Below are 27,840 nucleotides of genomic sequence, written 5' to 3' on the forward strand. Positions count from 1 at the left end.
AGTAATTATACTGAAATGCTTCTCAGATAGTGTCACATACCTAATCAGCAGTGCAAATCACTGACTGACCTTATCACAAGGCAAAGAGAAACAGTTTTTGAAAACTTAGCCCCTGTCATTTCCCAGACAGAAATCACCCTGCCTCCCCGGTAGCAATCACAACAGGTTCAGTGGCAAAAAAGCTCCCTCTGTGAGCAGGGCCATCCATCTTCCCCTCTGTGAGCAGGGCTGCAAGTGCTTCTGGAAAAGTACAGGAAAACTGCATCAAACTTTCATGGTACAGGGGCATCACATTGTGGCCAGTTTACACTCTTTACCTGCAAAATCAGTGTTTATTACTTTTACAGGCCAGCCCCTATCTTGTTATATTGGATACTTCTATTCCTGCTGCACCAGTATGGAAACAAAATAATTTTTTTACTCTGGTTGAAGAAAAATATTCATCCTGTTCTGTAACTGCCACCTTTGATTAAGGAAAATCTAAAATCCTGCATGGATCCTAATGAATTCTTATGTGCCATATTCCTAGGACATCAAAAGAAATATTTTGTCATTTATTAATGCAAGCCAGTGCACTGATTTTGTCCATCTACCTACTCAAATCCTCTAATTTCCTTTTGAATCTAAAACTAAGTGCCTGAGACCTTTCATAATTAAAGCAAACAGAAAACTCTGTGTGTAAGAGTTCAGGCAAGCATGTGTGTGTGTGTGTGTGTTTATGTGCAAGTGTACTGTGCATGAGTTAGCACGTGTACCCACATATTTTGTAGAGGCCAAACTTAGTTAAAAGAATCAAAAGCATGAAATTCTCCAATTTTCTTCATATATTTTTTAGAAAGACCAAAAGAAATCCTCTTGGAAAACAGTTCCAGAATTTAACCTAAAATCAATAAAGAAGCAAATTCCTTGTATTCATATTTTATATCCAAGTAAACTCTAAACTCAATTAAAAGCACAACAGAAATGCAGATGTGACAATGCATTCCTTAAAAAACAGACAAGAAAAAACCAACCCCACACAACGAAACACAAGTGTACATCAACTCTCTTTGGGTTTTCATGCACCAGAGACCAACTTTTCATTTTGAATTTCCAAATGGTTGTCCATACTGACCACCGTGAAGCTAGTAACAATTCTTTTCCTACACATGCATCTTCAAGCAAAAACATTCAGATGTTCAAGTGGAAAGAAAACCAACCCAGACACACCACAACAATACGCACCTGGCTAGAATAGATTACTGCCCTGAAATAAACAAACTATAAGTTCTATTCTTACGGAATCCTGTACCTTGTGATTTCTTCTTTAAGTTTACATGGATCCTCTGCATAGAATTTAATGCCAAAATACAGGGTGTATGGTGGTCCCGCTGATGGAAAAAGTATTTGGTGCAAAAGTTAGTTATGAACTGTTAATTGTTATTAATTGATAATAGTTGACTACAAAACAGCTAATAAGAAGCATATTTTATGGCACTTGAAAAAGTTTCAGAAAAAATGTTACATCCACATTGCAAGTCCATTACACCTTTTCTTTCTTATAGCTTCTCTGACTACATGGAGCTTTTGTTTATTTTAAGGATTTGACTTTGGATTTAATTTCTAACTTATATTTTCTCCAAGTTTTTTTTTTTTTTTCTTTTTTTACTGCTTGATTTGGACTTTAGGTACTTTTTCACTGAAACTATTTGGAAAATGTTATTGTTCATGAAATGCGATTCTCTGTCATAACTAGTAATACTGAACACTAATGCCTTCCAAATTTTCAAATATCTTATGAAGCAACTTTAATTATGTGCCACTTTAATTAAGAAATATTTGGAAAAGCTTTTCTAATTAACTTCAAAAAATACTATTCTCTCAAAAGATTCATTTAACTCAATACTGAAATTCTTTTAGCTAAATTTATTCCATGCATGCTCCACATAATATCTTTTTATAGAAGGTCTCCAAATTCTCAAGTAATATAATCTTATCATGTTCTTTAATTATAACAAATAACAGATCTTGCATCTGTGATATCTGAAGAGTGACAGTAACAGCAGACACTCTATTACCAATACGAGGCATTACTTCTACTTTCAGAAGCAAAAAAGAATCTAAATTGGTTGTGGTACAGTACAATAGAGGTATCACGGCTACTACAAAATGAATTATACAATTTAAAAATAGCACCATGTACTATTTTAGAAACAATAATTCTAATAAAGTCTTTGGACAAGAATCCCACAAATTACTGGAAAATCATGGTATGTTCAATCTATGTGTAAATTTTGATACAGCTATATACTGCAGTAATAAACATGTTCAAGAACTATCTGTTGTCACTACAATATAAATGTTTCACAGCTGTACATATGGAACATTGCCTCTGTTACTCCATCTTCAGATATATTCTTTACATTCAAATTAGATACATACTGTTTATCAACTCTTTATGTTCAGCAAGGGTCTTTGCAGGGTCTAGCCAGTACTGTAAGACAGATAATGATGGCAGTTAATCACTTAACATTGAAAATTAATACAGAACAATTGCAATTCTATATTTATCCACATATTGACATTTATTAGCAGACTTCAGCCTGCTAATGACAAGCTTGTTCCAGTTTCTAATCAGAGAAACACTGTACAAGTCTAACATTGCATATTTTCTCTGGGGGTAAGGGTCTCTCTAAAAGGAAACCTGCTTGGTAAGAGCCACCAGATTTCAGGCTCGTAACAAGCTAGTTCTACAGAAGTGTCATACCCTTGGGTGTCTCCCTGATCTGCTCACACATGTGTGTGCAACCTTGCTATTTTCTTCTTGAGAGATTAACTTCAGCAGGGTAATTCTAAGTAAGAACAACAAAGTATGTAAAAGAGGGAAAATGAAGAGCCTTCACTTATACTATGAAAAACAAAAGATTGTAGTGGAAGGAATAGGCATAACAGCACTACTGCAACACGATAAATTGCTTTAAGAGCCTAGCGTCGACTTTTCTTCATGTCTGTCAAGTATGAAAAAATTGACTTAACTGGAAGCAAAGGAAAAATAATTTCAATTATCAGAAACAGTTTCTAGTAGCAGGGAGAGAGGATGACTGGAAAACAGCACTAAGGTACGGAGGGTACAGACTCTTCCACCAGACAGTTTACAAGGCTAGTTCAAAAATGTGTCAGAGATGACTGAGGTACACTTTGTACCTGCAAACGGATGAATTATTATATGGCTTCCCATACCATTTGATCAACAGATAATCTGCAGTATTATTTCTCACCGATTACTCTGTTCTGCCTCTATCAGACTTCAACTAGAAGTTAACCTGGTATTACTGCTAATCACAGACCAGCTGTGTACTTTGCATTATGGCTACACAGGACACCAGCATCCTGCCTTTGTATTCCCTTCAGCTACTTATTTTCTTCCTTAGGTTGACATTTCTATCATTCAGATTTGGAAGAAACTGCAGAGGCAGCTGCCACGACCGTTCTTGCCTTCCTTTTCTTCAGTCCTCCTTCTTCATACACAACTTCAATACAATCATCGGAGACTGGCACCACTCTTAAGAAACTGGAAACAAAGAGGCTGCAGTACGCAGCTTCTAGAAACAGCAAATTAAGGCAGATTGAATCTATTCCGTTGGCACCCACAACTTTTTAACTGAGGAACTACATGGCCAATGAACAAAGAAACTCGTTACCTGCACCCCTGAATTCACCTTTCGAGAATAAACATTATATGATTAATCAAAAAATCTCCCCCTTCTAGTCACAGAACTTCTTTGGAATAAAAAATAACAACAACAAAAAAGAAAACCACTAACAGAAGGTGCAACAAAGAAGGGAGGGGAAAACACTACAAAGCATTTGGAAAATCTCAAGCAACTAATTTTACAAGTGGTTGTAAACAAGTAATATTTTGACAAAACTTGAAAACAAATACTGATCCACCTGCAACAGAAACAGCTGTATGCCTTGTCCTTGACCATTGCAATTTCAAATCCTGGAATGTTTATAGAGAAAATTTCCTAAATTTTGAAGGAAAAAGATATCCAGCCCATGCTTGTATCAAATACATCCAATAGCTATTAAAATATAAACCCTCTTAACTTCAACAGAAGGTGGGAAGGAACGAAAACTCATCACACTTGTTCAAACCTCCCACTAGAACCCCAGATCAGCAATAAACTGAGCCAGCACAATAGGCTGGGACAGAGAGTGGTGAGGAAAAGGACTCTCATCTGCCTTCTCATTTCTCCAGGAAGTATTTAATGCTGTGGTAATGCCACAAACCCATGCTTAAAATCATTCTGTAGCAATTTATTATTTCAAAGGCTGCCAAAATTTTCCTGAAAAATGCAAGCGGGGGGGAGGAGAGGGAGATTTCTAACATTTTATTTTTAAGCCAAAGATGAATGGAATTTCACGGATAACGAAATGGCATTTTCAAGCCAACATTAGACAATGAAAATTAGAACAATTACAAAACCAAAAATCCTGACAACACAGCCCTCCAAGCATACATATGTACATATACACAATAATGTGTATTAGACACCTGTTAAATATTTGCATATACATATAAATAGTGTGAGCTATAGTTACAATTTTGAGTTCACATGTTGAAGTATCACAGTATCACAGTATCACAGTATGTTACAAAAGATCATCTAGTCCAATCCCCCTGCCGGAGCAGGAACACCTAGATAAGGTTACACAGGAGCATGTCCAGGCGGGTTTTGAATGTCTCCAGAGAAGGAGACTCCACAACCTCCCTGGGCAGCCTGTTCCAGTGTTCCGTCACCCTCACTGAGAAGAAGTTTCTTCTCAAGTTTAAGTGGAACCTCTTGTGCTCCAGTTTGTACCCATTACCCCTTGTCCTATCATTGTTTGCCACTGAGAAGAGCCTGGCTCCATCCTCGTGACACTCCCCCTTTATATATTTATATACACTAATAAGGTCACCCCTCAATCTCCTCTTCTCCAAACTATAGAGACCCAGCTCCCTCAGTCTTTCCTCATAAGGGAGATGCTCCACTCCCTTAATCATCTTAGTTGCCCTGCGCTGGACTCTCTCCAGCAGGTCCCTGTCCTTCTTAAACTGAGGGGCCCAGAACTGGACACAATATTCCAGATGAGGTCTCACCAGGGCTGAGTAGAGGGGAAGGAGAACCTCTCTCGACCTACTAACCACCCCCCTTCTAATACACCCCAGGATGCCATTGGCCTTCTTGGCCACAAGGGCACAGTGTCAGCTCATGGTCACCCTGTCGTCCACTAGGACCCCCAGGTCCCTCTCCCCTACACTGCTCTCTAACAGGTCGTTCCCCAATCTATACTGGAACCTGGGGTTGTTCCTGACCAGATGCAGGACTCTACACTTTCCCTTGTTATATTTCATCAAGTTATTCCCCGCCCAGCTCTCCAGCCTGTCCAGGTCTCGCTGGATGGCAGCACAGCCTTCTGGCGTGTCGGCCACTTCTCCCAGCTTAGTGTCATCAGCAAACTTGCTGATAGTACACTCAATTCCCTCATCTAAATCATTGATGAATATATTAAATAATACTGGTCCCAGTACCAACCCTTGAGGCACTCCACTAGATACAGGCCTCCAACTAGACTCCGCCCCATAGACTACAACTCTCTGGCTTCTCTCCTTCAGCCAGTTCACAGTCCACCTCACTACCCAATCATCCAGACCACACTTCCTCAATTTAGCTGCGAGGATGCTGTGGGAGACTGTGTCAAACGCTTTGCTGAAGTCAAGGTAGACCACATCCACCGCTCTGCCATCATCCATCCACCGTGTTATTTCCTCATCAAAGGCTACGAGATTGGTCAAGCATGACTTCCCCTTGGTGAAGCCATGTTGACTGCCCCTCATAACCCTCTTATCCTTGATATGCCTTAAGATGGCACCAAGGATAAGGTGTTCCATCACTTTCCCAGGAATGGAGGTGAGGCTGACCGGTCTATAGTTACCCGGGTCCTCCTTCTTGCCCTTTTTGAAGACAGGAGTGACATTTGCTTTCCTCCAGTCCTCAGGCACCTCTCCCGTTTCCCAAGACTTGGTAAAGATGATGGAGAGCGGTCTAGCAATGACCTCAACCAGTTCCCTCAGCACCCGTGGGTGCATCCGATCTGGACCCATGGATTTATGGATGTCCAGATTGCTCAACTGGTCTCTAACCCATTCCTCATCGACTAAGGCAAACCGCTCCGTTGACCTGACTTCATCCGAGGTCTCAGCGGTACAGGGCTCTTCAGGACTGCCTCCGGCAGAGTAGACAGAGACAAAGAAGGCATTCAGTAACTCTGCCATCTCTGTATCTTCTGTCACCAGGGCACCCGTCCCGTTCATCAGTGGGCCTACATTGCCTCTGGTGTTAGTTTTATCTGCCATGTATTTGAAAAAGCTCTTCCTGCTGTCCTTGACCCCTCGTGCCAGCTTTAATTCCCAGGAGGCCTTAGTCATCCTAGCAGCTTTCCTACATCCTCTAGCAGCAGCCTTGTATTCTTCCCAAGTGGCCAGCCCTTCCTTCCATGACCTGTAAACTCTTCTCTTCCACTTCAGCATACCCAGCAATTCCCTATTTAGCCACGCAGGTCTCCTGACCCTCTTCCTTGACTTCCTACGTATGGGGATGCTCTGTTCTTGAGCTCAGAAAAAGCAGTCCTTGAACGTCAACCAACTATCTTGGGCCCCTTTACCTTCAAGCAGCCTAGCCCATGGGATTTCCCCTAGCAACTGCTTGAAGAGGCCAAAGTTTGCCCTGCTAAAGTCCAGGGCTGCGATTCTACTTGTTATTCTACTGTCCCTACCACAAGATCCTGAATTCTACCATCTCGTGGTCGCTGCAACCAAGGCAGCCCTCAGCCTTCAGTCCTTCAACCAGACCCTCCTTGTTAGTGAGGATGAGATCCAGCAGCACACCTCTCCTGGTTGGCTCATCCACCATTTGCATGAGGAAGTTATCATCCATACACTGGAGGAACCTCCTGGACTGCGGCTGGGTTGCCGAGTAGTCCTTCCAGCAAACATCAGGGAAGTTAAAATCCCCCACGACGACCACGGCCTGTGACTGTGAGGCCGCTCTCAGCTGCCTGTAGAAGGCCTCGTCAACTTCCTCACCCTGATCCGGTGGCCTGTAACAGACCCCCACAACAGTATCGCCCCTGCCAGCCTGCCCCTTAATTCTCACCCACAGACTCTCAACTCGCTCAACATCTGTCCCCGGACAGAACTCAGTGCATTGTAGCTGCTCTCGCACATAAAGAGCAACCCCACCACCCCGCCTGGCTGGCCTGTCTTTCCTGGAAAGGACATAGCCCTCCATGACTATATTCCAGTCATGTGAGCTGTCCCACCACGTCTCTGTAATTGCCACCAGGTCATAATCTCCTGATTTAACACAGGTTTCTAGCTCCTCCTGCTTATTTCCCATGCTGTGCGCATTGGTGTACAGACATTTCAGGGAGCGAGCTGAGCACACCGATTTCACCCTAGGATTACAGGAGGCCTCCCAGTCTTCATCAATTCTGGAGTGCTGTCCCACTGAGGCAAGCCCAGATACAACCCCATCCCCCTTCGAATCTAGTTTAAAGCTCTCCAAATGAGCCCTGCTAATTCGTGCCCCAGCATCCTTTTGCCTCTGTGAGATAAACCTTTCCCACATGCCATTGTCCAGACCGGTGCCCTATAAAACCAGCCGTTATCAAAGAATCCAAAGCCCTGCCTGCAGCACCAGCCTCGAAGCCAATCGTTTATGGACTGAATCTTCCCATTCTGTCCCACATCATCAGTGGAAGATGGAAGGAGTGAAGAGAAGATCACTTGAGCCCCAGAGTCTTTCACCGTCCGCCCCAAGGCCCTGTAGTCTTTCTTTATCCCCCTCAGACTGCGGGAAGCAGCTTCCCCTTCACCCGTCTGGAAGACCAGCAGCAGGTAGTAGTCTGTTGGGTGCACCAGGTTGGGGAGCGCCCTGGTGATATCCCTGATGTGGGCTCCAGGCAGACTACACACTTCCCTATGATGAGGGTCAACTCTGCATATCGGACCCTCTGTTCCTTTCAGAATGGAATCACCTTCTACAATGACCCTTCTTTCTTTCTTACCAGAGGCGGTCTTGAAGTGCGAAGTCGACAGCTTTTTCCTATGTGGCCTTGTAGGCGGGCCTTGCACCACATCCTCACCTACCTCTCCTTCAAGATCCAGGGCCTCAAACCTATTACAGAGGGACACCTGGGGAAGCGGGGCAGGAAGGGAGGAGGGCTGCCCACGACACCAAACCGGAACTTGCTTCCAACCCTCATCATCTTTTTGGTCCCCTACCTCCGGGCAACAGCTACATGACAGGGGCTGTCTCGGGCCATCCCCCTCTGTCTGAGAGGGCAGGGAGTCCATCCCCTTTTGGGGGGTATCTCCCTGGAGCCGTTCCAACTGGCCAGCCAGGGAGTTACTCCAGCAGTCGATCTCCCTTTCACACTCCCTGATGCTCCTCAGCGTCTCAACCTCCTCCTTAAGTTCAGCCACCAAGCTAAGCAGATCTTCTACCTGCTCACACCTCACACAGGTGGAATGCTGTCCTCCCTCCTCCGGCAGCAGCAGGCTCTGGCACTCCCTGCATCCAGAGACCTGAACAGCCACAGTGTCAGAAGAAAAAAAAAACACAAAACATCAAAGTGTCTCATTAATCCAGTACACTTGCAGAGAGGGTGCTCACAACAAACCTTGCATTTCTGAATGCCAAAGTAGCTTCAACACACAGCTACACTCCTTTAATATGTTTTGGCAACCAGCATGCCACTTCCACCTGCACCTCTCCTGCACAGGAAGCAAGGGTTATCTGACTAGTAAACATTTCAGCACTACTGCAAAGAGGCAGCAGGCCCAGCATACACCCATCCAACTGCAGGGGATAAATTTTGTGAGGCTGAAAGGGGAATGCAGCATTCACAGAAGAAATGGGGAAAAAAATGGTTTCTAAATAGTCCTAATCAATGCAACTATCCAATTACTATTGTGATGGTTACTCTTTTACCAACTGTTATTTACAAAGACCATAGAGCATTAGTTTAATTCAATAATTTTTTATTTACTAAAACTGATTATAGATGAACAATGTTAGTAGAGAAAAAAATTCCACCTATTTTTTTTGGTAGAAATTATACTTAAAAAAATGTTTTAAAGTACAGAATATCTAAGAATATCTAAGATGGGCTGCATTGTCCTTTGTACTTTTACAAATCTGGCTTCCAGTGCCATGCAGTACTTCATATTTGCCCGTTTTAAATGACTGCAAGAATTTTTCCACAAATCTGGAATTTTCATTCCTTGTATCTACACAGGGTTAAACCTGGGTCAAATTCCATGAACCTGTTTGAAACAAAATATTAACCAGGCTGAAATGTTTGCTGAGATATCAATCAATGAAGTGTCTTGTGGAGAAAAAAACCTATCAACTTCAAACTAAATCCTGGGCTGCCTTAATTACATTCTTATAAAGCTGTACCCATTATGCCACACATGCTGATTTTTATTAACATTTGCAACAAGAAAAAAACCAACTTTCAAGAGAAAACACAGTATTTTGCAATTATAATCAGAAATTCTCAAGGTTTTTACATAATCTAAACCAACATTGGCAATCAGAATTATCTGTAACTTTTAATGCAAATGTTCAGTGCAAAGAATCTAAATCTAAGCTCAAAACATCCTTAAAAGAAATATATAAATTATCAGGCAATTCCTACATCCAAGTATGTATTAAATACTTCTGTCTTTATTAGAGTATGAATTTATTTTGATTATATTTAGTATTAGGTCACTAATGTGAATATCCTGTTGATCCTTCTACACACTAAAACCTTACTCTTACTGCCTTTAATGTACCTGACCATCAGCTTTGTCTTGGTTGTGTTAATAAAAAAAAAAAAAAACCAAAACAAAACAAACTTCTAAAATTTCTAGCTTCCAATCAATATTATCAGCCTGCTTTTCCTTCTTTCCCCCCCCCCCCCCCTTGGCTATGCCACCTATTTTAGCAAGCACAAATCTTTTTCTTTCTAGACAATTTAGTATACCACGCTTGTGGGCAAAGGTCAAATCCATGAAACCAAAAATCCACATAAAAACAAAATACAAGCTAAGAACAGTTGATCTGTTTTTCTAAGAAATTGAGATGAAGATATACACTACATTATATGACTAATTCCCTACACAACAGACTTTTTTGATTGTATACAAATCTGTTAAAATCATGCCCTTCTTTCTATAGTTAAGTTACAGCTTGTTCAGTCTGTTACCCTATCCAATTTGGTACAGCAACCTGGCAATATAAGCACACTGTAGTTACCTTATTAATTACACAGGATGGATCAAGAAACAACTTTCTGATATACAAGCTTCTATAGCAGGGATATGCAATTCATAGCACAGACTTCTGTGCTCAGCTTTGTCACAGCTGATCTGATCTACCACTGCAGCACAGAAATTCATAGCAGAAAGTTCAGTTTCACCAGGCACTGAAACATGCCCTCTGCGCTACACAGATGCAGAATAAATTGCCATCAGCTACCTCCTACCTACTGTGCTCTCAGGTCTGTATGCTCAAAGCCTGACTTCACTGCAGCAGAGAAATAAAAACACACATCTATACTACAGAGTAGATACATGGTACTGAGTGCTGCACATCTCATGTTAGCTCCAGATTTCAGCACAGTACACACATGTGCACACAGCACTTCACCAGAACTAACAGCCTGTGGAAAGGAGCTTGGCTGCTATTCTGAATCAATATGGTAATACAGCTTGCTTTGTTTCTGTTTCTCCCCTCAGAGCCCAGATTAGCATTATATCAGATAAGAGAAGCATATTCACATCACAGCCTGCTGGACAATGCAGACATGCCTCCTGCAGTTAAATTAAGCCGGTTTAGTGTGAGGGATGATGAGGAGGCAACCTGACCAATGTGAGATAGTACGGTACAGCCAGGTTTCTGGAAGTAGAAAAGAAAAATAAAGGTTTTATTATCACCAGACCTTTAAAATGCTTTCGGTTGTCTAGTTTTCTGCACTAAGGAAGTTCAAAAACCTTTTTTGTAAAAGAAGTTCTAATAGCATGACTCTTTTCAGCCCACTTTTGTGATTTGACAAGGGAATGCCTTCGGGCTTCAAAGGTACCCTTTCCTTCATCAAATTCTGCTCATCTGTTCCTGAAATATTATACTTTAAAATTGCCATTTCCATTCTCTCTTTTATGTGCCTCAAGAAAATAATGGCTTCTTGCCAGAACAGTAATTATCATAACTATCCTAAGGCACACTGGAGATACCACAAAGGCAGCACAGTACCACAGCGAGTGTGTGGGGTGCACCTGGGAGCTACAGCACAGTAGGAAGAGAGAGGGGCAAGGGACCTGCATGGCCCTCCCAACAGTGGCTTACCCAGTATTTGGGCCTTCTTCCACTAAAGGAGAGGTACATCACTGGGACACTGTTTTCCCCAAATACTAAAGCAATGAGAGACTAAAATGTGGAATAAAGTTTCCTAAAACACCTTTAGGTTTTGCAACAGAGATTCTGATTATCATGTCCTGACTGAAAATACCAAATGGAGCATAATGTCTCAAATTTCTGGCAGATCAGGCAGAAGACAAAAATACCCTGTCAATCAGGACCCCTCTGACCATCCACACTAAGAAGCACAAGGACTCTATCTGGTCTCAACTTAGCCTAACATGATTGTCAGCATAATCTGCAGCAACACAAAAGGCTCAGCTGAAAGGGTGATGATGAAGGACAGTGAGAGATTCAGTGGCACTCAAAGGAAACTGGTCTTTCTTTCAAAGTATCTCCACCAAAAAAGGTACTCACTACGTTAAAAAGCACCGTGTAGTTTGTCAAACAAAGCATTCAGAGGTGCTTTGTCACTACTGACAACATGCAGTTTGTTCAGGTATACTTTTATATTACAATATTTTTAATTAATGATTAAATGTTCTGTCTTGATTAATTATTGCAAGAGACTTCTTGTTCTTCCTTAGGAGTCCTGTCTTATTCAGAGCACAAGATAGATATAGCTTCTGGCAACTTGCAAACATACAGAGCTTGATTTTGCAAATTAAATACCATCCTTTGACCATGGAAAGTTTGGGTGAACCTGGAACATCAGTAAAGTAAAATTTGTGTAATATGGCCAAACTACTGCACTAGACACAATGTCATCCAATTTATGCTTTATCCTACTGTTTAGGGTCTTCCCAGTGCCATCCAATACTGTCGCTCTGTTTGCTCCATCCAGCTATTCCCTTTCACATGCTAGTTAGTTTGGTGGCTGTTCCCAAGGAGGCTATTTTGATGTTATGCATTCACGTACTACTTAGCACAGTGGAACATTGTTCAGTGATTACAGCCATTAGAGCCTTACTAGTACTACTAAAATAATTATGATACCACTCACGTAAGAGGTAGCACACCAATACAGCTCTTAAAAGACTTCCTGGAGGTGATGAGGCATGCAAAACTAATGGGAAAAAATAACTAGACAAGTTCTTTCAAACTCTTGATAACAAAAAAAAGAAAAAAGCTTCTTCTGTGACTGGGCTTTGTTCTTTAAAACACATAGTTTTGTCCACCTTGCTCTGCTCATTATTCAGTTAACAGTTACGCCCTACAGCTCATGCACACTACCATAATACAAAACACAACAGTATAACACAATTGAATCATCTAATCTCTTAGTAGTATGCCTCCTAAAGCATGGCTTTATGTGTAAGTCTTTCATGGAACAGATACAATTTTCTCCTTTCATAATGCTATATACACATACACACATTAAATACATCATGTGTATGCCTCTGGAATTGTTCCCAGTAATAGCCATTTCTATTTTATTTGCCTCTACAGGAAAAAGGTAAATACTTTTGAGAGCAGGAAATACCTACCTGTTCTTCATTCATACCTCAATTTCCTCAGGAAATCAAAACACTGTTTTTAACAGCCTACCTTTAGTTCACAGCTGAATATGACTTTCACCTCCATGGAATGAAACTTGGTTAGAAGCTTATCAAGGAACTGAATTCATAAATGTCTAGACAATGGCACAAAAATAAAGATATACTGAGTAGAGCAGTCTGTAACTCTCAGCAGTGATCAATCTTTTTCTGCTAATACTGTTCTGACTTCAGTCGCTGCATGTTCAAACTCTCTAAACAAAGGAAGCTGTCAAATATTTAACCAATTCAATGACATTATTATTTTTAGATGAAACATGACAACTTTTGAGGTCAGGGTCTTGTGCAGTACTCTCAGCACAGAACAGTGACTTTAAAAGCGTAACTACTTGACTTAATTTAACCGGAGGCTTGGCATTATTCCCTTTATAAAACTGTAACAATGTGATTATCACCCTGTGAATACAGTGCTGGTTCCACCTGCTGAGCATCCCCTGCTCTTCACCTCTGACTGCAGGCTCTGCAAAAGCCATCTGGGGGGAAGAGAAGAGGGGGTACTCCAGAGAGTGCTGCCCCAAGCCACTGCCTGATTCGTCTGAATCAGCCAAATTTCTATTTTCTCGCCTATTTAGGACTGTAATATTGTGGTGGAAAAAGCTCCCAGATGTCTGTGGAGTCCCTGTTGGGAAGGCTCAAAAGAGCATGGGCTCAAGGACACAGAGATGGTTCAGGCTGAAGGAAAATGTCATTGTCAACACCCTGACTCCTGGGGCTTTACCAGTGCAGCCACCACACCAACTATACAATACACTCTGCAACAGGCATTCGGCCTTTGGTCCAAGGAAAGCAGCCTGTGACATGCTTAGGGACATTGCTCCCCCGACACCCCAGGGCCAAGAGAGGCCAGACAGCACGGTGCACCAAGCACTGCCTTCACAACACAGTATTAAGAGGGAAAAAATATTAATCCTACTTTCATATCATAAGTTTGTACTATTTATACTTTCTTCATTTAGTTTTCAACAACATTTAGCATTTGATTCAGTTCTATCTAACCTATTAATAGTTATTCCAAGACTTTATTGCAAACAAACACAAAGAAAATATTATCAGAAACCTAAACCAGGAAACAGTGACAGTTAGTGAAAGTATGACAGTCTAATGCTTACAGGCAAACAGCACAACAGGGTATATTTCAGATACGGAAAATCCAGTCTGCCACGTCTTTTGCTCACCGTTTGATGACTTCGGTCACAGTAGCGCAGTCCAAAGTAATCTATCTCCACTAGGTTTAAGTGACGAAATACGTAGCCCAGGACAACCGACCCTTTCGTTGATTTCTGTGGGAAAGAATTTACAGAGGCTTTTCACAAAGATGCTTTGCCTTTGTCAGCTATGTGCAGTAGCATTCATGCATTTTATTAGCTTTGTCTGAAAAAAAACAGGAGGCAGTTCCCAGTGCCTTTAACAAAAACTTCAGCTGTACAGAAGAAAATATTTTGCCTTCACACATGTTTAATCAGTCATTCTGGAAATACTATTAGGTAGCTGTCAGGTCAACAGTTACAAAATATAAAATAAAAAAAGCTCAAGCGCACTTGCATAAGCCTGATGCTGCTGAACCCAGCATTTTTCCAGAACAGTTCTGTTCTCTGATCAAAATTCTAATTGCCATGATATATTTTAATTCTAAAATCATCTTCTTCCTTTCAGTGTGAGCCTGTCACTCAAATTCTGACAATGAAGATCAGGAAGCAAAATTTTGCCCTTAGAACTAAATTATACATCATTAGCTGCTCTGGTGCTACCCTTTGTAAAGAAGGTTAGGTTTTATTTGTTTTCTTTTAAAATATTTTTATTAGTAGAAGTGGGAGCAACCCAACATCCCAAATTGAAATAATCCTGTTGATTTCTTGAATAGTATTTCATTTAGGGTTTAAACCAGTATTTGCAAATAATGCTGGGAACAACATTGAAAGCAAGATTATACTGCTGAGACTGTATTATAAAAAGCTCACTTCCACCTGGATGTCTCTTACTTGTCAGTTCGCCTGGCAGCCAACAGCACACAGACTAGGAGGACTGAGAACAATTACGCAGAGTGATCCCTACTCAGAACCAATCAGAACCTTTACTATTACTGTCCTAAATTCCACAAGAAAATATGGATATAACTCATAATTAGTTTTTGGTTACCTGCTTCACATTGTATAAACTGCTAGACTGTAGTAAAATCAATGGAGAGAAAAGATACTCCAAGAGGAAGCTGTGGGATGCTGTTTGTGCTATTTCAGTTTTTAGCTTACAAACAGATAATTTCAAAATTATAATGTCAAATAATATTGATTTAAAAAGAACTTATCTAATTCAGCTTTGCTGTTGAGGTATCAATCACATAACAACTGTGAAGATGCATTCATTTTTTTCAGCAGGTATATTCATGTGGTCAGGATTTTTACCCAGTTACATGGGCAGGGCCAATATAACAACTTCGGATGGCCACTCAAACTCTAAGCAAGCAAAGACAAGGTAAATATCCCTGGTAGACTGGGAATTGTGTACCCATGCTATTCAACAGATTTACTGTATATTTGCTTAAATCAGGAGATGTTCTTGAAACATTCTCGGCATGCAACAGTCTAAAGCCACCATACAGATTGTTTACACTCAGCAACTGTAGCTACATATTCCCTCAGCATATACAGTGAGACTTAACAATCAGCCACAAAATAGAAAATCATTTTGGGAAAAAAACATGATTAAAGTGAGCAGCAATTCACAAGATCTCATTTTAGCATTTTGGATAAAGCACAGCAATACAGTGATTTTATCAACAGTGATTTTATCATCAGATCCCTCAACGAGAAACTGAACTTGGGTTATATGAACATATGGGACAAGAAACAGCCCCTCTTAGCTACAAACTATGAGGAGCACCACAGCAAAAACACAAACAAAACAAAACTAAACAAAACAAAAAAAAAACAAACACAAACCATACCTTAAAGAAATGCATTAAATTATTAAATCATTACATAGCAGGGATTCAAGACTGAATCAGTAATTGTCTTGCCTCATTTTATCTTTAAATCAGTTGTTATTCAAAGAAGCAGAAGAGATGCCCCACTGAAAAGCACAGTTATCTCATGATTCATATGCCAGAAGGCAAATTACCTGTAGCACTGGAACCATTTCCATTATCATTTAAACATTGCAACGTTTTAGGAAGCTAGGTTTGGAGCTCCACCATCAGCTGCACAGAGGCCCAGGGTTTTGACACAGCTAACCAAAATGTGATTAGTAAACCCTTGCAAAAAGCATAAAAGGGATTGTCTGAACCATGGCCTACAGGTTACATGGGCTGGTCTCCATCAAAGGCATGCTGAGCTTCTGATCTTGAAGCTCAAATCTGTTTGTTTTCAATAAGCTTTCTACTCTTTGACTCACCAGTAATGCTCTTGATATCACCAGTTTAGCTTTACCAGAACCGTGAAACGGTGGCAAAGATGAAGCTGTCAATTTTCCATTCAAGCATCTTTCAATACGAACGTACAATCCTGGAAGTAATCAAAGATACTAACTTACATTTTACAGGACTTTAACCTGCATAAATCTGTCCCAGTTTAGGATTTGTCTAGCCTCCTCAGTTGTGAGTCATCTTCTTCAGCCACCTGAGGACTGCAGTGGGCTTTACACAGAAAGCCTTGGGTGAACTTTCCTCCCATGAAGGCTAAAGCTAGTGTTATCCCTAAGAAACACACATGTCATAGCTGGTTTGCCTGAAATTAAAGATTCCCTTCTTTCCTTTAAGAGATGAATGGTAACAGTGCGTAACTGGCTTTTTACCAGAAGGTATCCTCACACTCCTCTAACCTCACCTTCCTTAATCTCCTGTTTTACCAGGACCGAGAAATGTTCTTCAGGTAAACACTGACCCTTGCTGACACTACTGCAACCTCATTTTAAATTAAAGTTCTCATTTTAAAGCCCCATGACATCAGCATTTCATGCAAGCAAACTGGCCCTTCAAATGCAGTTAAGAAAGCAGCTGTGCTGACGAATCCCTAACCAGCTACTTCTCAGTTGTGAAATACGTGTTTACTGCATTTGAAGAAATTTGCTAAGAAAAGCCACGTTATTTCTTCCCCTGATAAAACCACAGCAAAATTCAGCAAAACTGCAAACTAAAACTATCAAAGATGTTAACAGGATTACGTTCACATCATATAGCACTGCAAAAATTACATAATCTGCCTTGCATTAAGCTCAGACTTGCTAGAGACTTGCATTCTTAGGGTAAACCCAAGAACATTTGAAAACATCATCAATTGTTTCAAGAGAGAACAATGAATTGTTTAAATGAGTCATAACGTCTTGCTTTACATGTTAGCATTCTGGCTTCCTAAACCAGAAAGGCAGGTTTGTACTGGCTAAAGAAAATGACAGCCAGAACATTCAAGTCAGATCTAATAGTATTTTTTTAATAAAAAAGAAATACTGCTTCTAAGAATGGTACATACTGTACTATATTTTAACATATTCACATTGCTGTATATTTAGTCACCAGGAATTCTTACTTTCTATGCTCACTGCTTTTTAGATCTAGTGAGGTTTTTCTAGTTTGAAATATTTTAATTTCCTCTTTTCTGTTGTACACAGCAGTGCAGGCCAAATCAGATCCATGATTGATATTAAGTGAATTTAAAGACAAATGTGCAGCAGTGTCTGCTTCAATAGGATGCTAATTCCGCTCTTGAAAGAAAAGTGGTGTAAGTAGTGAAGCCTCTTTTTATTAAAAACAAAGTAAAAAACACATAGCATCTTTTAGTTCAAGCACTCATCACAAAACCTGTCTCTTGAAAGTAACACAATACACAAACTCTACCTCTTACGACCTTATAAATGCTAAGGAAGATGCAGAGGAATTAATGATCCTTTCTTCAAAAGGAAGAAAAAAAAAGGCTTAAAATTTTGGTTGAACAAAACTGTTGACTTTTCAGATGCCTCCCCTCACCATAACCACAGTCAGACTCTATTGAAAAGTCACACCTGATGCTGGATTAGTTATTTGGCTTATATACTGACAAGAGATAACAGCACAGAAGAAGAGAAGGTTTCTAAATGAGGGAGTTTAGAGTCTGGAAAAACAATGAGTATGCTAAGGGGGATGACATAATCATGCCGAAACATTCAGAAACACCCGTGTAACGTCCCCACAACTCCCTGTCAAGTACAGGGCTGTGTGGTTAATGCTTCTAACAAGCCCTCCAAGTGGGAAGTGCATTTGATCTGCTAGGCAGCAGCTAGTGCCCACCCAGTGCATTAGGTGCTCTGTACATGCTGGCAATGGAGCATGGTTACCAGCACCTGACCTGCCGGTGAGCAGAGAAAGACAGAGACCAAGCACAGCTCTGGACATGTGTGTCAGCACCACCCCACATGCACCCACCAGTTAAACAGCATCACCATACTGAGGCAGACATAATCCAGACAGTAAGCTTCACACAGCATTTTCTCAGAATCATGGTTTGGGTTGGAAGGGACTTTAAGATCACCCTGATCACCCTGAATGTAAAATACAAGAAAAAAATGAGTAGCCCTCTCCATCAAGCAAGACTTTCAAAGCACATGTATCGTCAGCAATTTTGCATCTTTGCCTCCACGAGATGCACAACTGATGGTGTAGAGGTGACCTTTCAGTTGACTGGGCTCTCTAAAGCCACTTTTGACGGCAGCTCAGGGTGGGTGTGAACCAGACCTGTCCTCCAGAGGTAGTGCCACTCAAAATAAAGAGGCTCGGGGTGCACTAAGCTTTGATGTGCAGAAACAAAGCCCACCACCTCAATACTTGCAGGGTTTCCCATATTGCCTGGGTTTGCAGCAACAGTGGTTTTGTGCACTTCCCTAGTGGAAGAGTGACAGAGCCCCACTGTTTTTACCACTGGCAGGATTTGCCAGTGGGGGGCTGTGCAGTGCACAAGGGTGAGGTTAGGGTGAGGCAGTCTCCACAGGCTCCTGGGTGGGCAGCAGGATCTCTGCTCAGCCTGGTCTCAAAGCCCAGGGCTGGGATGTGAACGCTCACTTTGCACCATGCACCCACAAGAGCCCTGTTCAGCCACAGAACCACACACAGCTTCCAAGAGTAAAGGGCCTCCTCCTATCTCACAGCGCCACAGTGTTTGGTGGGTCCAAGGGGATGTGTCTTCCATATTCATAGGGAATTATTTAAAACAAATCTGTGACAGTACAAGAGAAATGCATACATTATAGAATCAGAAAAGTTAGAGTTAGAAAGGACCTTGAGATCATCATGTTCTAACCCCCCTGCCATGGGCAGGGACACCTCACCCTAAACCATATCACCCAAGGCTCTGTCCAACTTGGCCTCGAACACTGACAGGGATGGAGCATTCACAACCTTCCTGGGCAACCTATTCCAGTGCCTCACCACCCTAACAGGAAAGAATCTCCTCCTTATATCCAATCTAAACTTCCCCTGTTTAAGTTTTAACCCATTACCCCTTGTCCTATTCACTACAGTCCCTGATGAAGAGTCCATCCCCAGTTTCAGATACTGGAAGGCTGCTATGAGGTCTCCACGCAGCCTTCTCTTCTCCAGGCTGAACAGCCCCAACTTTCTCAGCCTGTCTTCATACGGGAGGTGCTCCAGTCCCCTGATCATTCTCGTGGCCCTCCTCTGGACTTGTTCCAACAGTTCCATGTCCTTTTTATGTTGAGGACACCAGAACTGCACACAATACTCCAAGTGAGGTCTCACGAGAGCAGAGTAAAGGGGCAGGATCACCTCCTTCGACCTGCTGGTCACACTCCTTTTGATGCAGCCCAGGATACGGTTGGCTTTCTGGGCTGCAAGCGCACACTGAAGCTGGCTCATGTTCATTTTCTCATCGACCAACACCCCCAAGTCCTTCTCTGCAGGGCTGCTCTGAATCTCTTCTCTGCCCCAACCTGTAGCTGTGCCTGGGACTGCTCTGACGCAGGTGCAGGACCTTGCACTTGCCATGGTTAAACTTCCTAAGGCTGGCATCAGCCCACCGCACAAGCATGTCAAGGTCCCTCTGGATGGCATTCCTTCCCTCCAGTGTATTAACCCAACCACACAGCTTGGTGTCATCGGCACGCTCAATCCCACTGTCCATGTCAGTGATGAAGATGTTGAGCAAGACCGGTCCCAACACCAATCCCTGAGGGACACCACTCGTTACTGGTCTCCAGCCAGACATGGAGCCATTGACCACAACCCTTTGTGTGCGGCCAACCAGCCAGTTCTTTATCCACCGAGTGGTCCATCCATCAAATCGATGTCTCTCCAATTTACCGACAAAGATGTAGTGTGGGACAGTGTCGAACACTTTACACAAGTCCAGGTAGATGACATCATAGAATCATAGAATAGTTAGGGTTGGAAAGGACCTTAACATCATCAAGTTCCACCCCCCTGCCATGGGCAGGGACACCTCGCTCTAAACCATATCACCAAGGCCTCAAATCCTCTATCCCTGTCCATCAGTTCTGTAGCCCCATCATAGAAGGCCACCAAACTGGTCAGGCAGGATTTCCCCTTAGTGAAGCCATGCTGGCTGCCACCAAGCACCTTGTTGTTTTTCATGTGCCTTAGCATGCCTTCCAGGAGAATCTGCTCCAAGATTTTGCCAGGCACAGAGGTGAGACTGACTGGTCTGTAATTCCCTGGGTCATCCATTTTCCCCTTCTTGAAAATGGGGGTTATATTTCCCTTTTTCCAGTCATCAGGAACTTCACCTGACTGCCATGATTTTTCAAATACGATGGCCAGCGCCTTAGCAACTTCATTCCCCAGCTCCTTCAGGACCCACGGATGGATTTCATCAGGACCCATGGACTTGCGCACGTTCAGATTTTTAAGATGGTCTTGAATCAGATCCTCTCCTACAGTGGGCCCAGGGTCTTCATTCTCACAGTCCCTGCGTCTGCCTTCCAAGACTTGGGTGGTGCGGTCAGAGCCTTTGCTAGAGAAGACCGAGGTACAGAAGTCATTCAGAACCTCAGCCTTTTCCAAATCCTGTGTAGCTAGTTCTCCCGAGAGCTTCCTAAGGGGGCCTACATTGTCCCTAGTCTGTTTTTTATTTGCTATGTACCTGTAGAATCCCTTCCTGTTATCCTTAACATCCCTAGCCAAGTTTAATTCTAACTGGGCCTTAGCTTTCCTAACCTGGTCTCTAGCTTCCTGGACAACATTCCTGTACTCTTCCCAGGCCACCTGTCCTTGCTTCCACTTTCTATAAGACTCACATGTACTTGTTTTCTGCCTCACCAAGTGCTTGCAGTCTATTTCTGGAGCACCCCTAATGAGGATACAAAGGATGCTAAGAAAACATTACGACATTTCCATTTGCTGCTCTTCTACATGCTAGTCAAGCTATTGCCTTCCACCTGTCAAGTGCAAACTGTATGTTTTGGTACTGAATTCAATGCAGTCTATACTGCAACCAAGCAACAACAATTATTTTTTTTTATGTAAACTTGTAGATCATATGTAAGAGTGATTATTTTCTGTTTCAACTGTTTGAACATATTTTCATTGAAACACCCACTGTCATTTTACAGTCTATGTAATGATGATTAGCTGCATCCCAAAACGCTCTTCCAAAATGTTGTATCATTTTCATTACTTAAAAGTTTTATCTCCAGTTTAATGGAGTTTAACTTCTCATTTTGACTGACATACAATTACACACTTTTGCAATGCTGACTGAAGACAAAAGGATATATTTGTTACCCTAAAATAATGTACATACTTTTTCTGTATAATAATGTACAGCTTTGATAACTTGATTGCCACAGTGCTTCCCATAAAACTGATCTCATTCTACTGGAAAATTCATTTACACTAACTATCTGAAATTGGGTTTGAAAAAAATACAGACTGACATTTTTTAAAATGTCTCTTTTTTTTTTAAACCTACGTTCCTCATGACAGCAATGGAAGATATACTGCAAACATTTTTGTTTTAAAAGTAGTTTTCTAGATAGGTTCATTAGCAAACCCCACACAAAACAAAAACAGCCAACATGTTTGCACTGGGACAAGAGTAAGTTATCCATTAGCAGGCTGTAGTGACTGCTAATGGGGAACTCTATACACCTGCATTGTCTCCTGCCCCTTCTAGAATTTCTGACTCTCCTGAAGACCTGCTATGCAGTGCCATACACTGCACTAGGTCACATTACCATTTTACTGGTATTGGACTGTATTCAACTCTAACAACCTTGACTGAGAAAGACAAAAAAAGCCTCTCTATGGGAAAGGAAGAACTATAACAGACCCTCGGCAGCGCAGGGGATGAAAAGGACCTATCTGTCACAGCTCCAAGCTGCTCTTCACCCTCTGACTAGTGCTATCTGCCCCCTCACCTCCACACTTAACAGCAAGGGTGCCTCATTCAGCTGTCAATCAATTCCTGAATCACTGCACATTGCAGCCCTGCATATTCAGATAAACCAGAATTTTGGAAGAATGTACATGAACAAACATCCATGGTAAACATTAAGTTCAAGTAATAACACGCAAAATAAAAATTTAAAGCATTAAAGCAACATGCAAACTGCTGAGTCAGCCTCCTGCATGTATGTACTGTGTCAGTGTTACCATCAGTTGTTCCCCCCAGACAACTTAAATGGACTATCATCATCTTCTTGGCATCATTAGTCACCCTTGCTGTCCAGTCCTGAGCTCCTTAGTTAGACCTATCTATACTGTCAAGTTGGGTTGGGTTTTTTTTTTTTTCTGTTTTCCCTAACCATTCCAAGTTACTTGTCCTTTCCTACCACTTGTCTCTTTCCAGATAGCAACCTTTCACACATATTGCCACCTCCCTCAGCTTTTCCACATATTATATATGGTTAGGCATGAGAAAATTCACATCTGTTCCTCACTCTGTACTGGCTGCCTGAGTGCATCACACTGATTAAGTCTCCTCTTCTGTAAAAATCAGTTATGAATCTAGACTCTCTACTGTACAAAACTTCAAATAATTTTAAAGAAAACAATGATTAATGCCACACACGTAAGAAGGATGCAACAAGGCACATTTCTGCTGGCTGTAGGTTGCTCTAATATACTAAAGAACGACCCTTCCCTGCTGAGGAGTGATTTTCAAGAACAGAAAACACAGTATGTCTCACCAGTTTGCGCTTCAGTAAAGTATCTGGTGTGGTCTCACATGAGACCTTATTAATTAAATCAGATAAAGTATTGTTTCACAGAGGAACTGTAAAACAGACAGGCTGGCTAAAGAAAAATGGCAGGAGATTTTTCATTTTTTAAAGTAATACTACCAAAACAAGTTCCTCTAAAATTGAAGGTGGAACATATGCCACTTTAACTTTTTGCATTTCTGAAGTTAGCACAAATGGCAGTCTAAAATTAAGTATGAAGGAAAACAACAGACACACATTAAAGGAAGAAAACTACCTGGAGAATGGGCTCAACAGAAATAAAACAAAATTCAACCAGACAAAATTGCAAGGATATGCTCTTACAGACCAAAACCATGCATTTTTGTTACAGCTGGAACATCACTAACCATAAATAAATAAGTACAGGGGATAAAGGTGTATTACTCAAACACACAACCCGAGCTAGCAGTTTAAAAGATGGTTTAAATTAGCTTCAGCGAAGGTGCAACTCTCCACCTTTTTGATATTTGGCTGAAGGGCAGAGTGCAATCAAGTGTTCTAGTACCCCAGTCACACAGCTTGCCAAACTAATCGGAACCCAGCACACCTTCTGAGTTTACCACTCAGTCTGCATGTAAAACCAAGGTACATTTATAGATTTTTACAGTCATGAATTAAACATATATCCTAGGTGGGCTAGGGACAAAAGGAAATGACAATAAGTTCACTCATGTCCTGTACGAATATAAACTGGGATGAAGTTTAGCAGAGGGCCACAAACACGCAGCATGTGAACATACAAGTGTCCAGGATAACCTGTTTGTTACATCCCAAAGAAGCAGTCAAAGGAGGAAGCAGTGGCAGTAAGATATGACAAAGCCAGACTCACATCGAAGATGCAAAGTAAGACGGGGAAATGATCACAAGATGCAGTAAGGGAAACTCCTTACTGGAGAGTAAGTGCAGGAACAGGTTGCCCACAGCTTATGGAAGCCTCTGCCCTTAACGGTAGTCAAAGCTCATCTGGGAAGAGGTCCTGAATAATCTGCTCTGACTTGGAAGGCAGGTAAAACTATGTGACCTCCAGATGTTTCTTCCAACTTAACCTATCACATAACACATATATATAATCTATCAAAAAGAGTAATCTCTTAAATTCAGATAACATCATTTCACTTGCATTCGGCTAAAATGAACACTTGAACATACATTCCTGAAAATAGTACTTTGGGGTAAATAAGGATGCCCCTATCCCTGGCTTTAAGGGATGTAAGAAACCTCTTCCTCATGCAAAAAAACACCAGAAAAAACATATAAAACTGATACCACTGTAAACACTGGAGAGGAAAAAACAAAAACAAAACCCATAACACTGGAAAGTGATCTGAAAAACTCCCAGCTCCTAACAGAATCTGTACAGACATGTTGTCAACAGGCATCATCAGAACTTTTGTGTTGAAAAGTTTTAGAACAGAACACTACTGTTCTAAGAGAGTAAAATATTGTTTAGCCATTTTATATTGCTTACATTTATATAAAATGAAAGCAGGAGTTCAAAAGTTATCCAAAGCTCTTAGATATTAACTGGAACTCTTAATGACAGTGAAATATTCTACTGTTAACCAGCAACTCTGTTTAACTTTAAAAGCAAACAGACTGCGCGATAGGTTATACATAAAGTCAATCGTATCAGTCATCTCTGTTTACCCTAGCACAATTTCTAGAAATGTTACCTCTGAGGAATTTCTAAAGAGAACAGTCAGAAAACTCTAGTCCAGCAATATTTGAGAGTTCCTTTAAATAATTATTAACAGAAGTCTCTTAGTTCAAGGAGTTTACTTCCAATAAATTAACTGAGCTGCTAATAAGTCCATTTGAAACAATAACACAACATCTCGGTGACCCACAGAACCCACACAGAAGCCATTTCAAGCATAGCATGATCTGATAGCTTAGCATTAATCACAAATGACTTAGTTTGCAATTCTTACATTTACTTTTGTTTTTCGTATTTTTATTCAATTGATTTAGCTATACATGCTACTCTGAACTATTCCTTTTGAAAAGAGAAAACTGTTATGGACACCTTAAACAGGGCTAACTCTAATCACCTCTACTGTAACAGAACAATGCTTTGACTTTCCTCTGGAAAAGGCAATGTAACATTGGATTTGCTTACACTTATTATATACGTCTTGAGGAAAGCAACTTGGTCACAACAGAAAATGGAAATCAATCTGTCAATTACAATTACTGATCATGAACTGGCAAAACTTCAGAAAGAGCCATACCATTATGTACAGCAGGTATGTCAGAACTCACCATTGAACTGTAGTTGGTACTGGTGTCATTTCTGCCATCTACATCACAGAGACAAATTTGCTATGTTTTGGAAACATTCTGTCGATAAAGAAAAACATCCCTCTTACATGTAACTTCTGCTAAAAGACAGTTTTCTTACTATAGTTTTATAGCTCAAGCATTTCACAGCTAAATCTGTGGATACACCAATTTTTATGAAAAAATTAATTTTTGTTAAATATTTTTAAGTTATAGGCATTTTTACAGTTATATACATAACTGTATAATGTATGCATTTTTAATATATAGATACATTTTTATACAGTTATATACATTTTTCTAATGTCTTCTGTATGAGGAAGAAGTTTCTTACAACATTCCTTAAAGCCAGGGATAGGGGCATCAGTACTTACCCTAAACTACTAATTTCATGAATGCATGTTCAAGTCTTCATTTTTTTATTAAATAATTCAATTTTCATTTAATAAAATAATCAAATAAGATCATTCTTCATCTCTCATTTATATATAGAAATAAAGACAGTATCTGAAAAGTACTAAGTTGAACACAAACTTCTAAGTACCTTCATCTGAACTCTTCCTTTTTTTTTTCACTAAGGGAGAAACAAGTGCTACCTGCGTGCAAAACTCAAGACAGATAATATTGCACCCTCGCAGTTCAAAAGTCATCTCCAAAACAACACTTCCAAGTAATTTTTTATTATTTTTTAAGCTCAAATTTGTTAAAAACTCACTGTTGTCAAGGCAGAACATGTTTCTTACTTGTAACAAGCATGCTGATTTTGAAGTCCACCTTCTAAATTAAAAAAGTGGCTCACCTCATAATGTGCTAGGTACCATCAAAACTATCTGAAATTAGTATTTAAAAGTAAAGTTTCTTTCATGACAGTTTACTCTTTAAAACTTTATACTTATATGCCTTTCACAGGACATTTTTAATACTTCTTAATTTACTATTTTATATAGAAAAATGTAAGAAAACATTCTAAGCTTATGTAATTTCATGAAACAAAATATCAAGCTAACCTCTCAGGATGAAACAGTATTTCATAACCTCTTTCATAAACTCTTGATTTATAGGCAGATGGCTAACTTACATCTTCATCAGGTTACACCTACACACTGGTTTAAATAGGTGCCATTAATTAGCATGCAAGACATATATGTTAATCATGAACAAGAAAGGATATATAACTTACTGGTCCTTCATTTTCTTGTCTTTATAAAGCTGTTAGAAATAAAATAAATTAAGTCAAAATTTCAGCCTGAATCTGTGGTACGGCAACCCAGGCACTGTTTTGGAAAATTGAGTTAATGGAACCCCACACACATATGATAGCAAATCTTGATTTAAAGCTGTTGCATTAGGCATTGGTCTAATTCCTCTGCAAAACAAGAGAACTGAATCAGGTCTCAATCCACAAATTATGTTTAAGCCCACTGAAAAATTTGACTGTACTAAGAAGCAGCTTCAACAGAAGACAGTAAAGGGTATGCAGCTGAATGGGTGACTTCAGTGTTCCCACAACTACAGTGAAGTTTTAGAACTGGAAAAAACCCACATGCTTCTACAGATAAGACTAATGAAGCAGACAGAGGACATACTCCTTACAGCCCACCATGATACACCTGTTTCTGTTAATTTAAATACAGCAAATAAAGTTTTAGTCAAGGAGTAAGCCTATGAGGGGCATGGAATTAGGAAGAAAGCAAAATCAAAAAGTAGATTTGAAGAGCAGACATGTCAATGTTCAAGGTGCTAGTAGATAAATACAGACACAACTTATGAAGTACTGAATTTTTTCCATATATCAATTCACCACCCTCTACTCTTTCCGAGCTTTAAAACTTTTATGTTGGTCACATTTCAAAATAAACAACTAGTAATGCATTATCAGAATTAATTTTTCATATACTTTTCCAAAATCCACTTACTAGAGTTTGCAGTAAGAAACAATTACAAAGATCTTCTAAGAATAATAAATGTTGACATTTTCACTTCCTTTCTTCATTTTCTTTCTCATTAAGAAGAATAGCATTATAATGCACCAATAGTAAAAAATGTAAAAGAGAAGTCATTTTACACCAACTCACAGTATCACAGTAGGTTAGAGATTGGAAGGGACCTCAAAAGATCATCTAGTCCAATCCCCCTGCCAGAGCAGGAACACCTAGATAAGGTTACACAGGAACGTGTCCAGGCGGGTCTTGAATGTCTCCAAAGAAGGAGATTCCACAACCTCCCTGGGCAGCCTGTTCCAGTGTTCCGTCACCCTCACTGAGAAGAAGTTTCTTCTCAGGTTTAAGTGGAACCTCTTGTGCTCCAGTTTGTACCCATTACCCCTTGTCCTTTCATTGTTTGCCACTGAGAAGAGCCTGGCTCCATCCTCGTGACACTCCCCCTTTATA

At 40.7% G+C, this 27,840-nt stretch overlaps 1 protein-coding gene across 3 annotated transcripts in view; it reads right to left on the reverse strand.

Annotated features, from left to right (window-relative positions):
• Window positions 1–27,840, reverse strand: part of EPB41L4A (erythrocyte membrane protein band 4.1 like 4A) — a 128,250-nt gene that overhangs the window by 73,580 nt on the left and 26,830 nt on the right. For all 3 annotated transcript variants that reach the window (XM_061378084.1, XM_061378081.1, XM_061378083.1), the window contains exons 2-4: window positions 14,167–14,271; window positions 2,422–2,473; window positions 1,292–1,370 (exon numbers count right to left, since the gene is read on the reverse strand). In XM_061378084.1, the coding sequence (XP_061234068.1) occupies window positions 1,292–1,370; window positions 2,422–2,473; window positions 14,167–14,271 (236 nt within the window). The remainder of the gene's footprint in view (window positions 1–1,291; window positions 1,371–2,421; window positions 2,474–14,166; window positions 14,272–27,840) is intronic.

The sequence above is a fragment of the Neopsephotus bourkii genome, unplaced genomic scaffold (genome assembly GCF_033783945.1).
Source record: "Neopsephotus bourkii isolate Nb327-2 ecotype Australia unplaced genomic scaffold, CSIRO-AGI_Nbou_v1 NB_1764, whole genome shotgun sequence".
Classification (NCBI taxonomy): domain Eukaryota; kingdom Metazoa; phylum Chordata; class Aves; order Psittaciformes; family Psittacidae; genus Neopsephotus; species Neopsephotus bourkii.